Source organism: Plodia interpunctella, chromosome 11 (assembly GCF_027563975.2).
Source record: "Plodia interpunctella isolate USDA-ARS_2022_Savannah chromosome 11, ilPloInte3.2, whole genome shotgun sequence".
Classification (NCBI taxonomy): domain Eukaryota; kingdom Metazoa; phylum Arthropoda; class Insecta; order Lepidoptera; family Pyralidae; genus Plodia; species Plodia interpunctella.
In genome coordinates, this window is record NC_071304.1 from 5,594,140 (window position 1) to 5,616,148 (window position 22,009).

The window sequence follows — 22,009 nt, forward strand, 5'->3', positions numbered from 1 at the left end:
ATGAAAATGTATTATTGAATAACAGACTTGTTTAGAGTTCTTTATTTATGTAACACCATCCACCAGCCTTCAAGAACATCAAGCTTGCTCAAACGTGCGGCGACCAACAGCTGAGCCAAACGTTCCGTGACCCAGCGCTCGAGCGTTTTCCGTGGAAGTGCGCCTAATGGTAGAGGTTCGTAACATTATTACATATTGTCTATAAGTATTCATTACTTACATAATTTTTTTATGTAATAATTTAAACTCTTGCTTCCTTGTATTTAACAAATCAATTAATATGTACAAGTTATAACATTTTACTTACCTACCTAATTAAAGTAGTTTCCCATTACAGTGGTGTCTTAACAATAAAACTAGGCTTTATCTTGTATCTTCGGGGCACATACATTACACCTACTTAGTAAAAATTGCTAAAAGCAAATACATATCTTATTTACTGGCCATAGTAAATCTAGAATTACCGGATGGCGTTGTAGAATACAGACTCTGGTACTCTAAATTATATTGTAAAACCTACCTCTTAAGTTTATTCCGAGATAAATTTTACAATATATAAGGACCTATCAAATAAAAAAATATGCAGATACTTACCTGGTACTTTTTCTCTAATAAAAATATTAAAGCTTTCAAAGTTTGTTTACGCTGTTTGTATTATTTTATTCGACGCGACTTTGAATACCGGACAACGGAGCAGGTAGGCGTTCTAGTTCATAGCCGCACATCACAGCTAAAAAAAAGCCAACCCAAACTTATCTAAGTATATATAATTTTATTGAAAACTTGGCAAAGTACTTACTTCTATACAGAATACAGATTCAATAACAAAACCAAATTCAGTCAGGAAGACAGTCCAAGACATACTAATTAAAGAGAACTTTATCATTTCTCCTTTATTTTTTTTTTCAAAAAAGTTAACTTAAGCACATAGCAGGCATGGAATATCTAGATTTATTGTGCAACCTTATTTCCTGTTACTGTTTGCATAATTTTCGACTATGTGTAGTAAATTCATCCAGTTTGGCTCGATGTGGGCTTGAGACATTTGCGAACCGGTTTGGTCAGCCTTCGCCAACCTCAGCCTCGGACAAAATTCATTAATAAACCTAATATGTACTTCCGATACATTTTAAAACAATACAACATTTAGGCACGGGTATAGGTATTGTTTACTTCAATCATTAAATCAGTTAAAGCAGAAGCAAATGCAGGTAATTCACAACTAGACTGATGTCTGTTATTAAACTAATCACGAAATTAAGTATCTACTAGAATTTGGAATCTATTTTTTCGTATATGTATTTTAAGCCATACTGTTGGTTATTAAATAGGTAAGTACGAGTCGAGATTTTCACACGAGGAATAGACGAGCGCTATAATAAGGCTTTGCCTCGCGAAAATCCCAGCTCGTATGCAATAAACAATTGTTGCACGCTTTATAATAATATTACACCCGTACTAATTATAACCGTAAAGAGTAAAAAAATATTACCTTCTGATCTAAGTACATGAGTTGGATTGAAACTGAGTGTTGACTCAGTTTCAATCCAACTTAAGATTTAGATGGAATTTAAAAGGGGCAAAAATATTAACGACCTACGTTTGAAATCTTAAATTCAGTTAAATTTATATTTTCAGATGACGATGTTGAAATGCTCATTGGTCGTACTAACAGTAGCGATATGTCACCACCAAGTATTTGCCAAGAATAAAGCACTAGGCACTCTGTACCGATGGAAACAAATAGACTTTGCATACCCTACTGATGACGAGCGCCAAGAAGCGATAAACTTTGAGTAAGTCCTTTTGCTTTGTTTATCGGTCAAAAGAGATTATTTTCCATGTTTACATAACCATTTGAAATCTCCACAGTGCTGTATCGGAATTTAGGGGATACCTACTCTTTTCAAATCATACTTATAGATGACCTATAAAACTTGTATAAAACAAGCTGTATATAATATATTCAGATTAGATATAGAATATTACAAATTATTATGATATAGTTATTTGAACGAAATTTTCAGGGAGTTTATACAGCCCAACGTGATAACACTGGGTATAGAAAGATGGAAAGAAAGAATATTCCTCAGCACCCCTCGCTGGAAGAAGGGGGTTCCGGCCACGTTGTCGTCGCTGCCTTTGCACAGCAACGATGAGTCTCCCCTACTAGAACCTTATCCCTCATGGGATTGGCATAATGCGGGTTTGTACTCAAAATTAATTATACGTATAGTCAGTAAAATACCAATCTACGCAAAATCATTTAAAATAAATGTATATGCTGGTATAACTTGACATGCGATTAATTATACAGTTATTCGAGATAAAATACATTTATATGATTAAGCTAAAAAAGTAGTTCCACTTATTTTTCCATCTTTTTTCTATAGACCACCAAATCATGTCATACTAATAAAATAAGTAACTACTTACTTCATAATAATGTAGATACGTGAATATTTGACCTAATTATTTATACAACAAACTTTTTATCAACAGAAAATTGTACGGGCTTCACTTCCGTGTTCCGAATGGCTGTCGATCATTGCGGTGTTATGTGGGTGCTTGATTCTGGCCAAGTAGAAGCCTTCGAGACTCCGAGACAACTGTGCCCGCCCACACTGTTCGCCATCAACTTGGAAACAGACAGTGTCGTTGGAAAATATCCAATTCCCAATGAATTTGTACTACAGAACTCTTTAATTACGAATATCATAGTTGACTCGAGAGATGCGCTTTGCAGAGACCTCCACGTCTACATCGCCGATGCCTGGCGGTTTGGGCTTATTGTGTTTAGAGAAGAAGATGAATCATTCTGGCGATTCAGCCATTACACATTTTACCCAGAGCCTTTGCTATCAAATTATACTCTACACGGCTTGAATTATCAATGGTCAGATGGTCTTTTTGGAATGTCCCTCGGAAAGTTTCAATCTGGGGATAGACCTTTATACTACCATTCAATGTCGAGCTCGCTCGAGTTTGTTGTAAGCACTGCGGTGTTAAGAGATTCGGCGCGAGTGAGCGATGCAGTGGGGGAATTCCGGCTGCTCGGCGAGAGCCGCGGCGCCGAGGGGCAGGTCTCGGCCGCAGCCGTCGACCGCAACGGTGTTATGTTCTACAACCTCATTTCACAGGACAGTATCGGATGTTGGGATACACGCAAACCATACCAAAACAACAACTTGGATATTGTAGCGAGAAATAACAAAACACTAGTGTTTCCAAATGACTTGCGGGCAGACCATGAGGTTCCTCAAAAACTATGGATCGTAACGAATCGTTTACCCATGTATCAATTTAATTTGATAAATCCTGAAGAATACAATTATAGGGTCATATATTTAGATCCTATAAAAGCTGTACAAGATACTATTTGTCAACCCTCTATTCCTGAGTAATAAATGGACGTAAATTGATTTTGTAATGTTTATTTATCATGTGAAATCTAATTATATTTTAAGTTTACAATATGACTGTGTTCTAAGATTTCTTGTCGTTTTTATTTTTACTTCGGAGTGACTTAGTTGAAGTTGCTTTATTTCCTGCAGCATCTACAGATGTTTGAGATGATTGGTCTGCATGAGATTTTTTTTTATCTTCTTCCGAAGATTGACTATTTGAAAGCAGACGATCCCTACTTAAAGTTAATTGCAAATTATTAGAATTTTCAATAATTGGGCCACTACTTTTACTATTTTCTTGAATATTTTTTGATTTTTCATGTTTTATTTTCTTTTGTGAATATATAGACCCTCTGCTATTAGATTTAAGTTTGACAGTCAATGTTCTACTTTTAAGTGAAGTACTATCATCAGTTATGGCTGAAGAGCTACATTTCAGAATTATATCATCCTTTTCTTCTTGATCTAAAAGGGGGGCGGTTCTTTGAATTTTATCGTCAGATCGAAGGCGTAGTCGTATCTCTGAATGTTTTTTATTGAAAATTTGTGGATATTCCTGAAGGTAGGATGAAGTATTAACTTTGCTATTCCCAACCTCAGTTGGAGTGTCGCGTACATCAGAAGGTATTGTAGTGCATTCCATATCCTCTCGCTTAAAAGGCATAATAAAAGATTGCGACTCCGGGAGTGTATTAAGGGCATCAACAGAGAATTTATTCAAGTACGCGCCTATTCTTAGCATCATTACTCCAAACTGTTCAAGAATTCGATCGGTATCACGAGGAACCCTGACTTCACTTCCGAACCAGTCTTCATAACAGCCTATGTCAGATATGTTACGATGAGAAACTGTAGATAGGTGATGTATTGTGGGGTCATAATCACCTTTGACGTTTTCTATACTTGGAATAGATGCATCTTCAGTATTCTCATCTGGTTGGATATGAAGTTTTGGGCGAATTGATTCTTTACTTGAAGATTCATGGTTACTGAAAAAGCACATTCATAATATAAACTATTGATTGAAGTCACTGCCACTATCTAGATTACTTAACCTTGCCAACTAATAATTGATTAAGCTAAGAATGAAGATTCTTGGCATTTGGGTGGATTTTGGATACAATTCTGGTGCACAAGTGAAATTATTCACAAAATGTTTTAAATATAATAATAAATTAGTATATAACCAGGCAACGACTTCAGGTGACTTAGTTATTCAGGACATAAACATCAAGATAAAATTATATAAATAAAAAAAATCAATTTACAAAGCATTTATGAATGTGTGTATGTCGCACACATCGTTTCAAAATTTCAATTTAGATACTGAAATGATAATAAAAATGCAACTAACAAGTAAGTTTAGCTTAATACTTACAAAGGACTAACTAACTTTCGTAATTGATCTTCTCTCAGTAAAGATTTCGTTCGCCGCCTACGAATAGCAAGCTCAAGTCCATAATCATTATCTTCTAATTGCGACAGTGCATAGTTTTTATATACTGAATTAGCCTTTAGCAAATCATAATAGCTGCAGAAAAAAATATGCATCAGCATTTTTATAAATAGTACTGTTCAATAATATATCAAACATAACGTATAAGATTAAAATTTACCTATACACAAGCATCCACATATAAAAGGCTGGCATTATCGATATGGCTTTTAAAATGACGAATCTTATGCATGGTGGTCTGGCGGCTCCCAGCAACACGCATGTTCCGAGACCAAGTGCCAAGCTCGTCAATTCACATAAAAGTTTTCTTATAGCAGCTAATAGGAGCCATGGCAGCACTAACGTGGGACGTTCTTCCTACGAGCAAAATTATTTAAGTCAGTAACAGTACCTCAGTACCATTAAGTCAGTAACAACAATTTATTTATCATCTAAGAATGTATGCAAATGTAAACCTATATTCAAGTTTGGGCCGTTTTCAAGGTCCATTCGTCCTCCCAACAAAATGTATGTTTATCTGAAAAATATCTAGGCACACTACACTGGGCAGTGGTAAAGTATTGACTTAGTTATGACAAAAACCAACCAAGTCGACGCACTCAAAAGAAAAAGAAAACGAAAATACGAGTATCTACCAATAATCTGACACCATTTAAATTATACAGTTTATAATTTAGATCCAATACCAAGAAGACAGGGTAAAGCAGAACGATGTAGGACGCGAGGTAGACGTAGACCGTGAAGCACTGGACGAGCATGACGCCTGAGATGACGGTGCGCAGCACCCGCTGTAGCGGCAGCGACAGCTCCGGCGGCATCGTCATCTGCCACACCTACAACAATACTACATTGTGATACAAGTCGAAAGTGTAAATTTGTCATAAAACAATTCAATATCGTGTCGAATAAAGCACTAGTGCTGAGTCTTCGAGCAAGTGTGTTGAAAAATATTTTATACCAGCTGCGTGTGGGTCTCCGCCCCGGCGGGAATTTTGGGATAAAAAGGACCCGATCTATGTGTTTTAAACTTTTTATTTTACGCGAATACCTACTTAATTTTGACATCCATCCATCCGTCCACATTTTTTTAACATAAATTCAAATAAGTATCACAAATTAACTTTCAAAATTAAATAGAAATCCTTTATTTATTAGATGGCAACATATATTTGATTCATTAACCAACAGCTAATTATCCAGGTATAGAGATATCCTAGGGAATGATATCTCTATATCATTCCCTAGGATATATTAAGATTCAACGGATGCAGTATTTAATATTGAAAACCTTAGATGCAATTTGATTCAAGTTATTTAAAACCTACTAAATCATCTTATCTTGATGAATAGTGTATTATTGTACCTGTTTTAGATTAGCGTTGACTTTGCAGTAACAAAAGCCATCAGCGATGGGTATATCTGGCTCTCTGACGTGAATGATACAAAATTCAGATCAATGGTAGTTACATACCTGTTTTAGATTAGCGTTGACTTTAAAGAGCGTTGCGTCGAAGATCGTGCGTACCAGCCCCAAGAGCGTCCACAGACACACCTCCGACTGAACGCTCATGCCCAAATACGATAATATATTCACAAACATTTTATTTTTTTATTGCAATAGCTAACATAATTACGTGGTCGATTCTGACATTACTAGGTGACTTGAAATATGCTTAAGTTGTCGGATTGTTTTTTATTTGTAATGGTTTGGATAGGTAGGTAGGAGGTGTTATGACATTTTGTACGACTTCGGGCTTGAATGTCAATAAAATGTTGACATTTTACTTTTTTAACATTATGTAATATAACAAATAATCCCAATAATACGAAAAGTTTTATTGTAAATTACAAGTAGGTACCCTTTTGAAGAGTTCTTTCTTGCATAATCTCACAGAAACTTCTTGACTCTTTGTCCAGCAAACCTCCAACCTAAAAACTAATGATTCTTGAAAATATGCACAGAAGATTTTGGATAATGCCTTATCCAAAATCTTTGAGAAGAGCAAAAAAATATGGCAACGTTTGTACGGCTCTGAAATACATACTAATTCCATGTCGGCACTCAATCGTAGCTCTTTTTAAGGATCCATTTATAATTAAATAATGAAGGAGAATTTTAAAACCTTTCGAGGTGCGAATAGGGTAATCTCCAAATCCATTAAATGTCGATTTAAGTACAAATAAAAAAATAAATGGTTACAACGTGATTTTTATCGAACTCTATTATTGATTGGTGCACTTTCAATTTTTATTTAATTGTTGGATATTTATTTAGACTCTCAGATATGAGTCGAAAACCTAGATCTAATAATGTACCTATAATAGAAAAAATGGTTGAAAGATTATTTTCTATTTTTTTATTTCATTTATTAAAATATATTATGATAACAACGAATTATTTTGTTTCAAAAAGGTAAGGAATGAACAGCTTAAATGAGATCTAGCATCTATCGTCCCCTATAATATAAGTATTAAACTTTATCGTGGTATCTTCACTATTTATATAAATAATCGCTCCAAACGCGAACACACATCCATTAAATTCAATCTAGACAAACTGGAATACTTAACTTTATCATTTAGCATAATTAGTTTCAATCGTTATATTTCGGTGCAAGCAACGCTGGTGTTGTCATAGTTAAGGGCGTGTTGGCGTCTTGACGTTAGCGTCAGCAATGACACAGAATCATGTAGGTACGCCCAGTCAGACTGCCACAGGAGCATTGCCGAGCGGTCGACTCAAAGGTGCCGCGCGCTTGTTTTTCACGAATTTTCTCTCGTCATTTCGATTGTTCGCGATCATTAAATACATAGTGGTTTAACTTTATTGATTGGTGCATATTTTTCAAATACGAATAATTCAGTGAAAACAGTGCTTATTGTAGTTTTTTAATGGTCCATGGTCAAGGTAAATGCAAATTTATTTATTATAATTAACCGCATTAGGCAATAACATGTTTTAAGAATAAGTATTTTATTTTTTCCTAAAGTAATTTAGGATTGTCCTGATCCCGATTAGAAGACCTTGATTTTATTACAGAATACTATATAATTTGGGTTGCGTCCTTACCTTGAGCGGAATGAGTCGCGCGTTATTTTTAAGACTTCGGTAAAGATTCGGCTCCGTGATGTGTTTATCGTAAAATTCTACTAGGTATTAAAAATTCATAAGCAACTGACTACTTGCATAGTATATCTCAATATTTTCACAGGAAAAATAAAACACAAATTCAGTCGTTTTGTTGTTGTTGTTTGTTTCTAGTTAATAATCGTCACACTAATGACTCTGTACGATGTACAATAGTAAGTACTTAACACAAACTAACTCCAAATCTTTCTACGTCGCATTTAAGTAGAATCCTTTTTACATTTTAATATAAATGAAAATGTCTTGGTCTAGGTAGGTATACCTATTGTATAATGGAGAGAAAATAACTTTGATTTTAGTAACGTAAACAAGGCATCTGAGAGGCTGATGATGTCATTCATGCTATGCAATGCAATGTAATGTAGAATTTACAACGTATTACAGAGCATGCCTGAATCAATGATTCTGAGTAAACTTGATTTTAGTGACTGTATAGTTACATAAAAAGATGAATCAAAAGTATTAATAATGGTTAAATATAAAAATTTAACAGTTTACAATATAAATACTTGAAAAAGTGAGCTTCGAACTATTTCCCCCCCCCCCCCCCTCTCTCTCTCTCTCTCTCTCTCTCATCTGAGCGTTTCGCGGGTCCTCTGCCGTTGAGCGTTGGAACCCAGAGTCAGCTTTCCTTTCCGCCATCCATGACAACATCAAGCCACTTCTACCAAAGGTCCAGGCGGGAGTGGCATAGTAGGTATGCACTTAGCACAGAACGTTTTTCTGAAAAGCCTCATTCCGCCATCCATGAAAGCGAAAATTAAATATAACGAAAAAACATAGCGAAAATTAAAATTAAATATTTTTCAACTAAGTATCGAGTATCAAATTTCGTAACACTAAATTTAAATTAGAAAAACTGAGAAATTGGGTAACTCATTTATTTTTTTTTACAAAAAACTGATCCCCGTATCAAAGGAACTGATGACAGGTTGACGCCATTGATGGGCGACTACGTATTATGTCAAAGTTGTTATTAAATTAAGTATTAGATGACTAAAATATGTGGTGTCGTGGGAGTTGGTTTAATGAAACGGCCTACGCTGTTGTTACATTCTATGACGCTTTTTGTGTGTTACCTGCGTGGATAATGTAAATAAACCCAGCTGTGGGTAACACAAGGCTAGCAGTCAATACTAATATTACAGATACATGAACTCAATATTTACTTAATGCATATACAATGTGATGTTTGTTTGCAACACAATACGATTTATTTGGTTTTTAATATTTAATTGTCTCTTTTATCACTTTTACAATTATAACTAACTACATGTTGCCCGGGACTTCGTTCCCATGGGAATTTTATATTTTATATATAGCCAATAGCAATCATGGATAATGTACCTTTCTAATGGTGAAAGAATCTTTGAATTCGGTTTGGTAGTTTCGCAGATTACCCGCCTCAAACATACAAACTCACAAATGCTTACCTCTTTATAATAATTACAACAGCGAAGCAACTACTACCTCCATATACTTTTTTTGTTATACATACGAGTATATTTAGACTATTATATTGAAAGCGTCATCACCATTAGTATTACATTTAAAATAAAATAACATTCATCTATAATTAATAAACGTTTTTCTTTTAGATTTTTTGAAAATGTAAAAGAAGAGTTTACAAAAACAGAAAAAAAATACTTTCTTTAGTCTATTGATCATGTGTCCCACTGTTCGGCAAAGTCCACCTCTTCCTTTCTTCTTTTGAAAAAAAAATGGAAAAAAACTACTAAATAAATTTTATATTTTGATGCCTAACTGATATGTTTATATCCAAGTTTATTCGGTTTATAAATTACTATTCAGATTTGTAATAAAGCATTTCTTATGAAAGCGATGTGGCGTGGACTGGCGGAAGCACGTGCAACAACAAGCGAGCGGAATTCCTGCTCTATGATGTACATGTGGCCCTTCTCCTAATGTCGACTTAAGAAGAGTCTTTATACAATAAAATAAAACTAATATGCTAAACTACGCATACCTAAGTGTTGTGAGACATTAAATCTACTTACAAGTTGTATGAGGGTCGATAATCAGGGGAGGTGATAGATCCATGGCAACGCGCCTGAAAGGCTGGCAACATTTGAATAGCAAAGCTGACCCTCGGGCCAAATAAGCTTCCAGTCACAGACATTTATCGAGATACAATACATTTCGAAACACCATGCTTCCAGCCCTTTGGCTACGGTCAATTATTACTTATGACTAAAATACTTGTCTATGTTCAATGCTACTCTAAATGGAGTATTTCTGAAATAATACATTATACTATATAGCGAAACGTCATTCAAACTACTTCAATAATTCAAAATGCGTTCAATGGTCTAACATTTGAAGAAAATACATAAGTTTCTTTAATGTCGGTAAATGTGAAGGCTATTGTAAATAAAAACCTATGTCGACATTATATCTATTGTCTGCTATTTAGAAATAAACACGATTTACTACTGAACGGTATCTTGGATGCAGAAGCGATAACAGTTGATCGTTAATGTCCGTACGTGAGAGTATCTGGTCTCTCTATGTACGGAACCATTCCTAACATGTCTTACATGGTCCGCTAGCCAATGGGCCCGATTTCCCATACTTTCTATACGTACGGATTAGAAACGGGGTAGTAATAGTGCCTTAATTGTCAGGGTTCCGCAGCACAAGGAATATTTAATACTAGTTTTAGTCCGCGGCTTCGACCACGTGGACCCACGGGAACATATTTCTCAGGGATGAAACGCATTGTTTAATCAGATAGAGCGTGTATAGGTAACAAATAAAACTTACTTTCGCATTTATAATATAAGTTTTAGGATTAGGAATCTCATCTCTCGCTATCTTCATAAAACAACAGTAAAGACAATACTAACTGCAACATTCAATAATTTATTAGATGCATCAGACACGGAAATAAAGTCGCCATAGCGGACTTAACGACGACGCAAAGCCTGGCTTGTTTATGTTTAAACAACGCTCTGACAAATACTGCCATACTTGGGCATACAATTGCCAGGTCCATGACCTAAAGCATTATGAGTCAAAAGATCTATAAATTTCGTAATTTGAAGCGATAATTTTTTAGACAGTTCGTCATTATCGCATTCATTAAAGTTGTTAACAAACCCTATGAAGGCAACGGTATTGTTACAGTTTAAAAGTAGTGCTCATGACTCATACATAACTTCGAATTCTAATTAGATAATGTGATGGTCAATGTTGGTTCGCGATAGTACGAAGCCGGCATTAGGTTTGCCCATCGCCAGCTAGTAAAATATATTCGCAGGATGAACATAGTTAGCAAAATGATCGTCAAGACTTAAGTCAAGATAAATCGAATGTTTAAGCAGCTTAGGGTTGGTTCAAGTCTACGAATATCGAGTAGCTATGTCATGAGTCGTCTTCTTTGTAGTATTGCATGACTCATTTCTCTTGCATATCGAGTTACGCATCAGAATAACATTAAGTACTACCACGAACCTTAGACTGTAAAGAATGCTATGAAGTAATAACTTTATTAAATTCTACTCAGTCATACAGACTTAGTTATTTTGCACTATACAATAATGTAACTACATTTTTGTGTAGGTAACTACTTATTCTATAGAAAATTCACTACTTCAAACAATTTGACGATTAATAACGACTTAATCCAGTTTCTATAAAACATAGCAGGATAAAAATGTAGTACATTTACTTGAAACAAAAATTATCGGTTCATTTCACTTTCTAGTACCTAGCAATTGTGATGCCAAATACTTCACGCGGATGTGAAAAGTTTTCAATGTAAAGACCACGGAACCTTCTTAGTATCACTAGACCGGTCGACCTTGGTCTGGCTATGTAACGCGAAGCGAGTCCAGCAGTAAGGTCTGTGACCATATATAGTTTTTGCGCCAACTCACCTCTTCACGGAATCGTAAGTCATGTCGAATTCAATGGCATTGGCATTGCGGTTAGGGGTCTCAATGTTATGGCGTTTAAAAATAATATACGCAGTTGGTAGCGACTAGCGTGTCTTAATGATCAATAAGATTGTACGATCGTGTACCTATATTTTCAAAATTATTATTATCGCAAGATACCTACCTAATAAAAAGATAAAATCTGAAATTAAGTATAAAAAAATACAGCAAAAAATAAGATAATGACACCACTCTCTCTCACTTTGGTTCTGTAAATATAATTTTATATACAAGTACCTACATCGTCGATTCTATCTAACTAGGTACATCAAAATTATTTATTCTCCTATGCCTGAGTGCTGATGCCTCTGTCACCTTGCGAGATAGCTAGCACATAGAGATGACATAGGATATTGTTTGCCATATGGCTCTCTCTTTTATTTTACTACAGTTGATCAATAATATATACCTACGACTAGTAACACACTAGTAATGAACTTGATGACGTCAGCTCTCGCGCGACTCCCGCGCACCTCGGCGCGACCTTCGCTTCGTCTTGTCAACTGTGATATTTATGTTTATTCATTGTTGCAAGACAAGATCATTACCGTCCTAACCTAACCATTAGAGATATTTTGGAATGGTATTGTATCTACCTATATATTTCCGAAATCTTTGCTTAAACAAATGCTGTTTGAAAAAATACTTTTTAAAAAGATTTTTTTTTTTGGGTATGCATTAAATGGCCATCTGTTAAAATGATTTATTATAGCATACGTAGAATAGACACTCATTTATATTGTGATATTATTGCTACGATGCTAGTCTGAGTTGATACCAACTAAGAGGAGAAAATATCTACTTTAAGTAGGTAAGTAAACGATCTAGTTTATTTAGTCGACCGTGTTTACAGAAGCAGATAACCGTGCAATGGAACGTTCCCCAAGCCAATCAACCAATCACGATTGTTATCAGTCTAATTCGTCGACTCGAGACAAGGAGTAGGGACTGTTGAAGTGCACTGCTGCAACCATCTGTGAGAACCGCCTGAACATTCCATTATAGTATTCCTTTAGAGCACCAATTCGAATAGGTACTACTCCAATAACTGTCAGTAGATAACTGCTTAGCTTATTTGAATAAGTATTTTTATTCTTACAGTATCTACCTATCTTATATTTTGTTTAAATTCTTCAAAATAAATAAAACTAGTAAAAAATTCGTAGAGCTCGAAGTGATTGGAGATATTAATTATATTTTTCAAATGGCACCCGAAAAAGAAAATATTATCTAATCATACACATAACCAGAAGCTACTCGAATCGGTGCGCTGAGAGGGGAATCGTCATACCGTTGCGTGCGGCTGCGTGTGCGCACCCACGCATATTAGTTCGTATTACCACATGTGTTGTATATTCTCCGTTCACTGTTATTATCATATGAGATTAATTTTTTATTAAACTATTTTAGATATTAACTTCAAAACAAAACGTAAGCCGAACTATTTCGGTGTCAGTTAAAGGTCTAACTGACATAAAAAATTAGCAATTGTACCTAAGTTTTTACAAACTGACCGAGATTTTGGAAATTCCGTAAGCAGTGATGGTCACATCCAATGCTAATTCTAGAATTTCTAAAATTTCAAAAATTTAATTTAAAGTGAGTAATGTAGAGTCTAGCTATGATAATTACCGAGCAATGTCATTGTCATTAACTTATTAGTGAGTTCGTGTTTGTCGTGGGTTGGTCAGTATAGAAGTACTTATGGATATGTGCTGTGTAAGGTATTATGTTAATCATTAACTTAGTTATACGAATTAGAAGTCAATATTAACCCTTCTATCCTAGAGATAATAAAAATAATAGAACAACAATAGGATCCAAATTTTTTAGATTGGGGGTCGCGAGAGAATTGATAGGTAAATGGTATTTAAATTTCCTATTAAATAAATTTATCTAATATCTGTTATGTACAATATTTACTCAATTCATCATCATTGACGGCTGGGACTAGCATTCTCAATTAAGTTATTATGCTCTAAAATATTAATACAAGTTAGTAATTAATTAAAATTGAAGAATTATCGACAATCACACAGTATTTTTTTCGTTATACAGATGAATGACGCTTCTATACACAAAAATGTATGTACTTACCAAACATCCTCTTATATATTACTAATACATAAAGAAAAATTTCTGCTCAGATTAAATTTTTATTTCACGGCTTTAAATAAAACTACTCGCACAGCTACGGAAAAACTACCGCCCGAAATTTAGCCTAATTATTTTAATTTATTATTACAAAGCCTGGCATCTAATAAGCCTGAAAAAATATGATAAATGGCCGGGTTTTGCTTACTTATTGTCTGTCTAGCTCTGTGTAAACGATTTATCTGGGTCTATCAAACTTATGTTCATGTCGTGAATGACATCTGTTACGGGAATCACACGGCGTCCTAGGTGTGCGACAAGCACGGCATGCAGCGCAACATGGCGAGTCAACATCGAATGTAATTTCGTTGCTTATGTTCTCGCTGTAATCATCAAAACTATGCACAGCGTCACATCGCTTCGTGTAACACTCCAGCGCGCAGCTAGGAAACCGAAAGTTGCGCAAGCGCACAGGCACGACGATAAATAACAGTGAGCACCGCGCCACATAATGCATAATCTTTTGTGCCGCGCCTGCTATAGTATTAACGCATTATTTTAATGGCTACAATACAATAGGAAACAACGGTTTTATTCCACGTGGAGGCTTAATATAAACATGTTGTGTTGCAATCACAACTCGCTCGGACGGAATAGGAAGTATGTGTCGTTCTTTTGTTGAAATTTGAGATAAGCTTGTAGAAATTATCAAAGACCAACCATAATGAAAATTTATTTTAGTGTTCTAACTTCTTGCATTTTAGTTACCTACAACTAGGTACCCAAATTAAAGCCGCTATATTTTTTTCTTGTTTACCAGTATCATCATTTGGTTTTCTAGAGATTATCGTTTTTATAGGTAGGTACAGTCAAAACATTGATGAACAAACAATTCAAAAAAATCCATTTGCCCAACACCAACCAGTGTGTCATTTGATATTTGAGTTGTAAAAGCTTTTCAGGGTTATTCGTGCAAATTGGTAATGGCTGGTGAATCTAGCGGGTTTTATCAGAGGTAGGGCGTTTATTTCTAATAGGGCCGTACGATATGCGAAGTAGGTCACAGCGGGTCAGAGGCCAATGTCGCCGGTAGGGTTATCGTTGCCCCTGACTCTTCCAGCACAGATTACATGCCATTTGCAAATCAACGTCCCCAGTCATAGTCATAGTCAGTTCAATAAAGTACAATATGTACCTATTTATGTATTTAGAATATAAAGCGTTGTAAGTTTTATTACCTATACTGAGTGATTTCTTATACATTGGCATTATTTTATCTACATGCTCAGTCATTTTCCACAAGTTAGGCGTAATTTTGTATAGAATAACAGATTTTTTTTCACGATTTCGGAGTTACTCCCATACTAATAGTTTTTCAGAATCATGGGCTGAGCATGTAGAAAAAATATATGTGCCGAAAAAATATTCATTTGTCAGGGTCCTAAGCCTCTTATTGGGAGCGACTGCTCCCAATAAGAGGCTTATTAGACTTAGTATATCTAACCCACCAGTGGTTAGGTACCTACGCCACTGCATTGGCTGAGTACTATAATGTAACTGACATGAGACCAACTTCATTTTAGTTTAACATTTAATGACATTTCAATTGAATCAAAACGCTGCACCAAAAGCCACACCACAAACTACCTATACAATCCATATCGGTATTGGCTAAGGTTTAATTCTGGACACAGTATTGCCGATGCAGTCAATCATCTGGATTGCTATTGCGAAATTATAAACGTAACGAGAATAGCTGGTTACACTACACATGCCTGCCAGAATAAATGTTTCTTATCACAAACCTGTACTTCTGGTGTTATATTAACTAGATTACATAGTGACTAACACAGACTAACTCTGTCTGCAGGAGTTGGTGATTAAACAAATTGATTCTCTAACTAACACAAAATAATAAAATAAAATAAAATAAATTAAGTGGATATGAGAGATATTAGAAATCGTTTTTGTACTTTCTATGCTAATATAAATAATGTTCTGTCTAGGTACGCAGACTTATTTTGGACTGGCCGTGGACTTAGGTAGGTATTCTGAGCAAAACAAAGGAATGTACTACGACGTTATGGCAGGCTGATAATCAATGGAACTATGTAACTTGAGTCTCCAGCAAATAGAACGTGATCTAGCCTTCTAAATGTCAGAGTTTATAGTCACGATGGCAAATTAGGTCACTTGGTTTCTAACGGGTGATATAGTGGGACTCTAGACAATGCTGCCATTAATCCCACTCGAGCGGTGCCTTGGTTTCATACACGACTTAGAATCAAATCATTCATTGATAAAAGAGATTTTACATAATATTGTCCGTATTTTTCATAATATCTAGGTACCTAAAATTGTTAGATGTATTTTTTTAATATTACGAGGAACCCTTAAGGATTTATGGTTATCGAAGATTTATCACGTAGATATTACTAATGCATTTTTAAATATATATATAGGACGTGGCTAAAATCAACAGAATCCAAATTATCCAGATGACAAGACAGGCAAACCGTCTAAATCTATATCTAATATCCTTTCATAAGTAATTCAAACTTTCTCCCATACGATTTAAACCCACCACGAACTAAAACACGCCGAAATTGCACAAACAACATTAATAATTACTATAAACTAAGTAGGTATACTATAATGTAATGTACTTAATTATTTATTGTCAAACTGTGTAGTAACTGGTTTGTTGGTCACAGCATAAAACAAATTACTTAAAACTGTCGGTACCTGTAATGATATGGCTATCACTAAAAAATATGGTAACTATCTGGCGAGTAAACTCTTATTCGTGACACGTGCGGCAAGGTTGACGATGTTGTCTACGAAATATCCAGGCAGCCGAAAATAGTCATCTCGTATGTCCACCACCACGCACTGGTGCCGCAGATAACGACCATGCAATTTAACGAATGTACAGAATTAACTACTATTCAAGTCAAGTCAAGGCAGTTCAGCAACTTCCTAAATCTAAAGCTATGCAGAGTTCTCTTTTAAAAAATATTTTATTATGAAGAGTATTTACTTTTGTTTGGCATTAACCTTCTTGCTTCTGACAGCAAACTACAAATACCACCATATTTGTTGCGCCACTTCGTCGACATTAGGCTAAGTAAATAAATTTTAATTGGAATTCTTTGAGCTGTGGTTGTCCATCAGTTTTAATCGTTGTCTCATAGAACATACGAAAGTGGTCCTATTCTAGAGCTAACCACAACACAGAATTTACATTGGGCTATTATTTTATCCAAAATTAATGATTTTGTATTTACAGGTAAAAACTCGTATTTATTCTTTTTTTTGACATGAGTTTGTCCTTCTATAATTTTTTATTTTACACATTAGGCTAGTTATGCGACAGGATGTTGCGTCGTCGTGTTATTTTTATTTTCCCTACTATTTTACTACTAGCGTAACTTATTAATAGAATAAAATCTGAGATGAAAAATATATAGATAGACATATATGTATAGATTATAGACAACATTATTTATTTATGTTATTGATCGAATTTCCCACGGGAACATGTGTCGGACGATAATAAGTATAATAAAAAATTGTACTTAATACTTTTTTCGACTTTATTCAAACAAGACATGGTATAACTTTGTTTACTAACCACAAGACTCTAAACCCACCGAGTAGGTCGGTTTGTAGACCTTTCCAAAAATCGTTGTAACTTGGAAATATAACGGGTTTGGCCATTTTTAACGCCCACTCTTAGTTCCCACACTATTACAAACGTTAACGCATGGTACCTAAAATTATATGTATTTTTATTTTAGCTTCGTTCTTTTATTAGATTTTTACCTTTACTCACTATGCATTTACTAATTACCACAGGTAAAAACAGTCACAAATAATATTCTTGCAATAGGAATCTGAATTAAAGAGACTATGGTAGGCATGGTACGTAGGTATAAGTATATATTTAATATATATTTATTATTAGCCTGTTTATAGGCCTCAACACAGGAATTTTGTATCAAATACGGTTATTTTCTTCCATTCCATCCTAACGACCTCTATATCAATCAGACTTACAGACTTTGAATTTAAGTTTTTATAAAATATTTAATTTAGAATTTAAATTATTTGTTACAGAAGTCATGAAGCGGTAGATGTCCGTTAATACAGAATCGTCGTCAATAAAAAAATAAATAAGTATATAGATCTCACGATGAAGAGGCTGAAGACATTTTGTTGCTGTGCGACCACTCGCACGGGCTGCATCATCACGGCAGTGGTGGGCATCATCCTCTCCATCGCCACCATAATTGCTGTGTGGCTCTTCGAAAAACATTTCGTCAAATTCACGACGTACATTTTCGATGAAGATTTCGATAAAAAGCTTGCTGATTTAGACAGTGAGTACCTATTATGGTTTCTGAGTAACATTTCTTGTTCAAGTATTTAATTAATGCACCTACTTAGGTATTATATGCCTAATATTGTATTAGAATTAGTAGGTATTTATAAGTACAATAGAAAATAATATTTTCCTAAATGATAGCATATAGGTTATCTACCTACTTAGGTTATGAAATAAATAGTCAAGAAGAGCGACAACGATGCGTCCCTTTGTTTCGAAGTACTTATTACTTAATCATATTTCTCATTTCTTCTTTTCAGTTCCGAGAATCATCATTACAATCAACTTGTGCTTCACGATCTTAATTTGTTCTGTACTTATTGTAGCAGTCTGTAAGGTAAGATATTTCTTTTGTTATTCTATTTTTAGTAGATACTTACACCTATTCAAATCAACATCTTAAACTAAAATAAAAATATCCTTTTCTTTATTACTCAACTTTCATTTATAGTTTAACTTTGTCTTCCTTCAAGAATGAGAAAACAACAGTCATAACTAGGTACCTATGTAGGTATTTGACGTCAAACAAAACAAATTCTAATTTAAATTCCAGTGACTCACATTAAATGGAATATTACATTTAAAATAATCTAAATAAGCAAACAGGTATGTTATTATAATTATATCTGTTTAAATTCATCAGAATTTTTTTGTTACATGCTTAATCTACTTAGAAATCTGATGCGGTAAGTGCTTGCATCTCGTAGCAGAAAAAGAATCCTTGTTTGGTTAGATACCATATTAATGCATTGTATATATTTTTACATAAATGTGTAGGTACGCATTACACCAACGAGTAGATGAAATTAATTAATAACAGTGTATGATCAAAACCAAGTCTTATCGTTTATTTAGATGTTTAGAAAATAATTAACAAATCAGTGCAATCCAAAGCAAATATTTATACAAGTAGTGAATGCTCCAGATAGTGTAGCATTTGAAAAAGTCTTAAAAGTAGTTTTTTTTATAGCGGAAATGTGACATAATACTCACATTACTCACCCCCATAAAATAAAATAAAATCAGTTATTTAGCATGATGCACTTGCTATACTTAGGTACCTACCATATTTCACATTGTAAAATATAAAATGATAAAAGTAGAAGAACTTTGCCTTAATCTTCTTGGCATGCTACATACCCTGTGTATACCTCATTTACAATTTAATTTGTCTGGGTGTTATGATTAAAACGTGATGGTAGCGCTAGTGCGCGAGTTGGTAAGTGTTGCTAGATTTTTTTGGACAAAGCAGAATTTGAAACTTAATGAGTAAAGTAAGCAAATCCAAAAAAGCGGTAGGCCCAGTTTTATTTAATGATCCATGTTTTTGTATGTGAACAGCGGCGATCATGGTTGATGCTACCATTCGTTGTCCTGGGCGTGGTGCTCGCCATCGGGCTGTTGATCAGCATCCTGCACACCTCCATCACATACTACCTCATGGACTACAAGGACGAGGACGAGCGGTACAACCAGATACTGCTGGCGACGGCTATACTGATAGGCGGCATTATTTACTTGTGTAAGTACCATGTAACGTAACCTACATTGGGTTCGATTCCTAATTAGGCAATATCTAATAGAACCTTTGTGCTATACATGCGTATATAAGTAGCGTAGACCGAGAAAGTTATAAACCCCATCATATCTTCATTTTCGCTCACACGAGAAAGAGATGTGCGTATTAAAACGATAAAAAACCAGACATTGTATGCCCCTCATCATATGCCCGGCCATATCTGCCACTATGAGATTAGCCGGATTGGGCGCTGGAATATGGAAATCTTCTATTTCATTTGGTCAAATTTGAGTTCTAATAAATTCTTTTTGGTCCTTGGTAGGTATTTCTCTGTCGGGGCTACGACGCCGTGAAGTTCGGGTTCAGCGTGAAAAATAACCTTACAATTTTGAAAATTCTGTTGTTAACGCACATTTCATTTCTTGATATTATCATCTTTTTTTATAAAATATATTTTTGCATAAATAGTACCACTTACTAGCGTAACTTCCGAATGTGATACATCTTGTAGATAAATCCATTGGATTAACTACTTTAAATCGATTACAGTTTATAAAATTCTAGTAAAACCCCTTATTTCCTTTTAATTTCAGGTGTATATCTATACGCTTGGGCGGTTGTGTTCAGTCATTATTTGAACATCCGTGATGAAGAAACCAGAGGCAGATATCGCAAAGCACCATACCGGCGATAGGGACCTATAATTCGATCTACTTTTAAAACTATACATTTATTGTAATAGTAAAACGTATGTAACTAGGTATATAATTAAGTAATTTACATGACATTTCAGAGGATATTTTTTCATGGCTAATTGATGAATTCTAACTAGACTGATTGAGATCTAACTAAAACAACGACTCTTATGATATGAATATTTATGTACTTAGTTTTATACATTTCTAAGTACTCAAAGTACCTACAGTCTGTCCAGGAAGTGAAGAGAACGGATTTTTGACGAAATACTTATGTTTTTGCCATTGCAATACCAAATATAATGGTCATCCATTGTCAGCCAACAGGAGATAGCGCCCGCATTTTATTCCTTCACTTTCTGGACAGACTGTAGGTACCTACTTAAGGTACCTACAGTCTGAGGTAGAACAGACGACGGGTCAAAAAGATTTCACGTGAAAACCCCTAGTTATAGTTATCTCGTAATTACTCGAAATTATAAGCTAGGCTATTGTAAGTAGTTCCGTCGCCCCTTACCTACCTATTTTTACCTGTACCTGCCTAATCTAATTAAATATTCAATAGGTGATTTTATCTTCTAACCTACTGAACATATGAACTGCCCTTTTCTACTTATGTAATTCAATTCAAAATTATATAAGTAAGGATCTATTTTTAATGGTAGGTAGTAGTTTAGGTACCTATAGGTGCTTTAGTGCATTTCATTGATAACTTTTAATTTTATTTCGTCTGACTCGTCTGACTAATCAAATCTTGCTATCTAAATGTCAAACCAAAATATGACTTAGCTTATGTATCCTATTTGGTGATGATATGATATTATTATGTCGTAAAAAGATATTTTATTTGGTGAATCATAAATTAAACACATGTGATTTTATTAAATAAATCAAAAAAATCAAGGTGAAATAAATAATAAAATTTAAAGTTTTGTTACCAAACTGTACCTTTTACAAATAACTTATTCCGTGTAATAATTTATTTATAAGAAAATGATTAATGTTAATTCATGTGAATAAATATTTAAAAGTAACAAAAGTATTTTTATTTTAAATAGTCTGGAGCCATTCCTGGGTGCATCATCAGGTGCATGCTTATTATATTATTGCATTGTCGTCAATTTTTTACACATGTTTACAAGTGTAAAAAATTTAAGTTTAAGCAGAAAATATATGCTTTAAATAGCTGCGAGTTGCTATATAGACATAGATACGGTCATACACATTGAAAATAAACGCTTGTAAAAAAGGACGGTGCAAGAGACGATCAGCTTGACTGTGACGGTGCCCAAAGTCATTGTAACCATGCTCGCCATATTGATTCATCCATGTGCTTCGCACTGT

At 34.6% G+C, this 22,009-nt stretch overlaps 3 protein-coding genes across 5 annotated transcripts; 2 read left to right on the forward strand and 1 right to left on the reverse strand.

Moving 5' to 3' along the window:
- The first annotated feature begins 32 nt into the window (after positions 1-32).
- On the forward strand, positions 33-3,422 carry LOC128673556 (protein yellow-like). The gene is made up of 4 exons (XM_053751488.1): positions 33-175; positions 1,639-1,796; positions 2,028-2,206; positions 2,503-3,422. The coding sequence occupies exons 1-4, from the start codon at positions 167-169 to the stop codon at positions 3,402-3,404; spliced, it is 1,248 nt and encodes a 415-aa protein (XP_053607463.1). The 5' UTR covers positions 33-166; the 3' UTR covers positions 3,405-3,422.
- LOC128673554 (uncharacterized) lies at positions 3,419-8,128 on the reverse strand. 2 transcript variants are annotated; one of them, XM_053751484.1, is made up of 5 exons: positions 7,934-8,128; positions 5,550-5,696; positions 5,024-5,220; positions 4,786-4,938; positions 3,419-4,396 (listed from the first exon to the last, which is right to left on the reverse strand). In XM_053751484.1, the coding sequence occupies exons 2-5, from the start codon at positions 5,685-5,687 to the stop codon at positions 3,487-3,489; spliced, it is 1,398 nt and encodes a 465-aa protein (XP_053607459.1). In that variant the 5' UTR covers positions 5,688-5,696; positions 7,934-8,128; the 3' UTR covers positions 3,419-3,486. The 2 variants fall into 2 exon arrangements, with proteins under 2 accessions (XP_053607459.1, XP_053607458.1); XM_053751483.2 differs by lacking the exon at positions 7,934-8,128 and adding an exon at positions 6,335-6,612.
- On the forward strand, positions 7,500-21,704 carry LOC128673557 (uncharacterized). 2 transcript variants are annotated; one of them, XM_053751490.2, is made up of 6 exons: positions 7,552-7,771; positions 16,071-16,106; positions 18,184-18,446; positions 18,712-18,788; positions 19,793-19,973; positions 20,564-21,704. In XM_053751490.2, exons 3-6 carry the CDS (start codon positions 18,260-18,262, stop codon positions 20,662-20,664), a joined length of 546 nt encoding a protein of 181 aa, XP_053607465.1. In that variant the 5' UTR covers positions 7,552-7,771; positions 16,071-16,106; positions 18,184-18,259; the 3' UTR covers positions 20,665-21,704. The 2 variants fall into 2 exon arrangements, with proteins under 2 accessions (XP_053607464.1, XP_053607465.1); XM_053751489.1 differs by lacking the exon at positions 16,071-16,106 and having other exon boundaries at positions 7,500-7,771.
- The last annotated feature ends 305 nt before the right edge of the window (positions 21,705-22,009 follow it).

Bases quoted from the DNA above. Each gene is read 5' to 3' on its own strand.
- LOC128673556 (XM_053751488.1), top strand. The intron at 1,797-2,027 runs GTAAGTCCTTTT...CGAAATTTTCAG, and splicing joins CAAGAAGCGATAAACTTTGA to GGAGTTTATACAGCCCAACG. The intron at 2,207-2,502 runs GTTTGTACTCAA...TTTTATCAACAG, and splicing joins ATGGGATTGGCATAATGCGG to AAAATTGTACGGGCTTCACT.
- LOC128673554 (XM_053751483.2), bottom strand. From the start codon at position 6,463: ATGTTTGTGAATATATTATCGTATTTGGGCATGAGCGTTCAGTCGGAG. The intron at 5,697-6,334 runs GTATGTAACTAC...GTATTGTTGTAG, and splicing joins TCAACGCTAATCTAAAACAG to GTGTGGCAGATGACGATGCC. The intron at 4,939-5,023 runs GTAAATTTTAAT...TTTTTTCTGCAG, and splicing joins ATGTGGATGCTTGTGTATAG to CTATTATGATTTGCTAAAGG.
- LOC128673557 (XM_053751489.1), top strand. From the start codon at position 18,260: ATGAAGAGGCTGAAGACATTTTGTTGCTGTGCGACCACTCGCACGGGC. The intron at 18,447-18,711 runs GTGAGTACCTAT...TCTTCTTTTCAG, and splicing joins AAAGCTTGCTGATTTAGACA to TTCCGAGAATCATCATTACA. The intron at 19,974-20,563 runs GTAAGTACCATG...TTTTAATTTCAG, and splicing joins AGGCGGCATTATTTACTTGT to GTGTATATCTATACGCTTGG.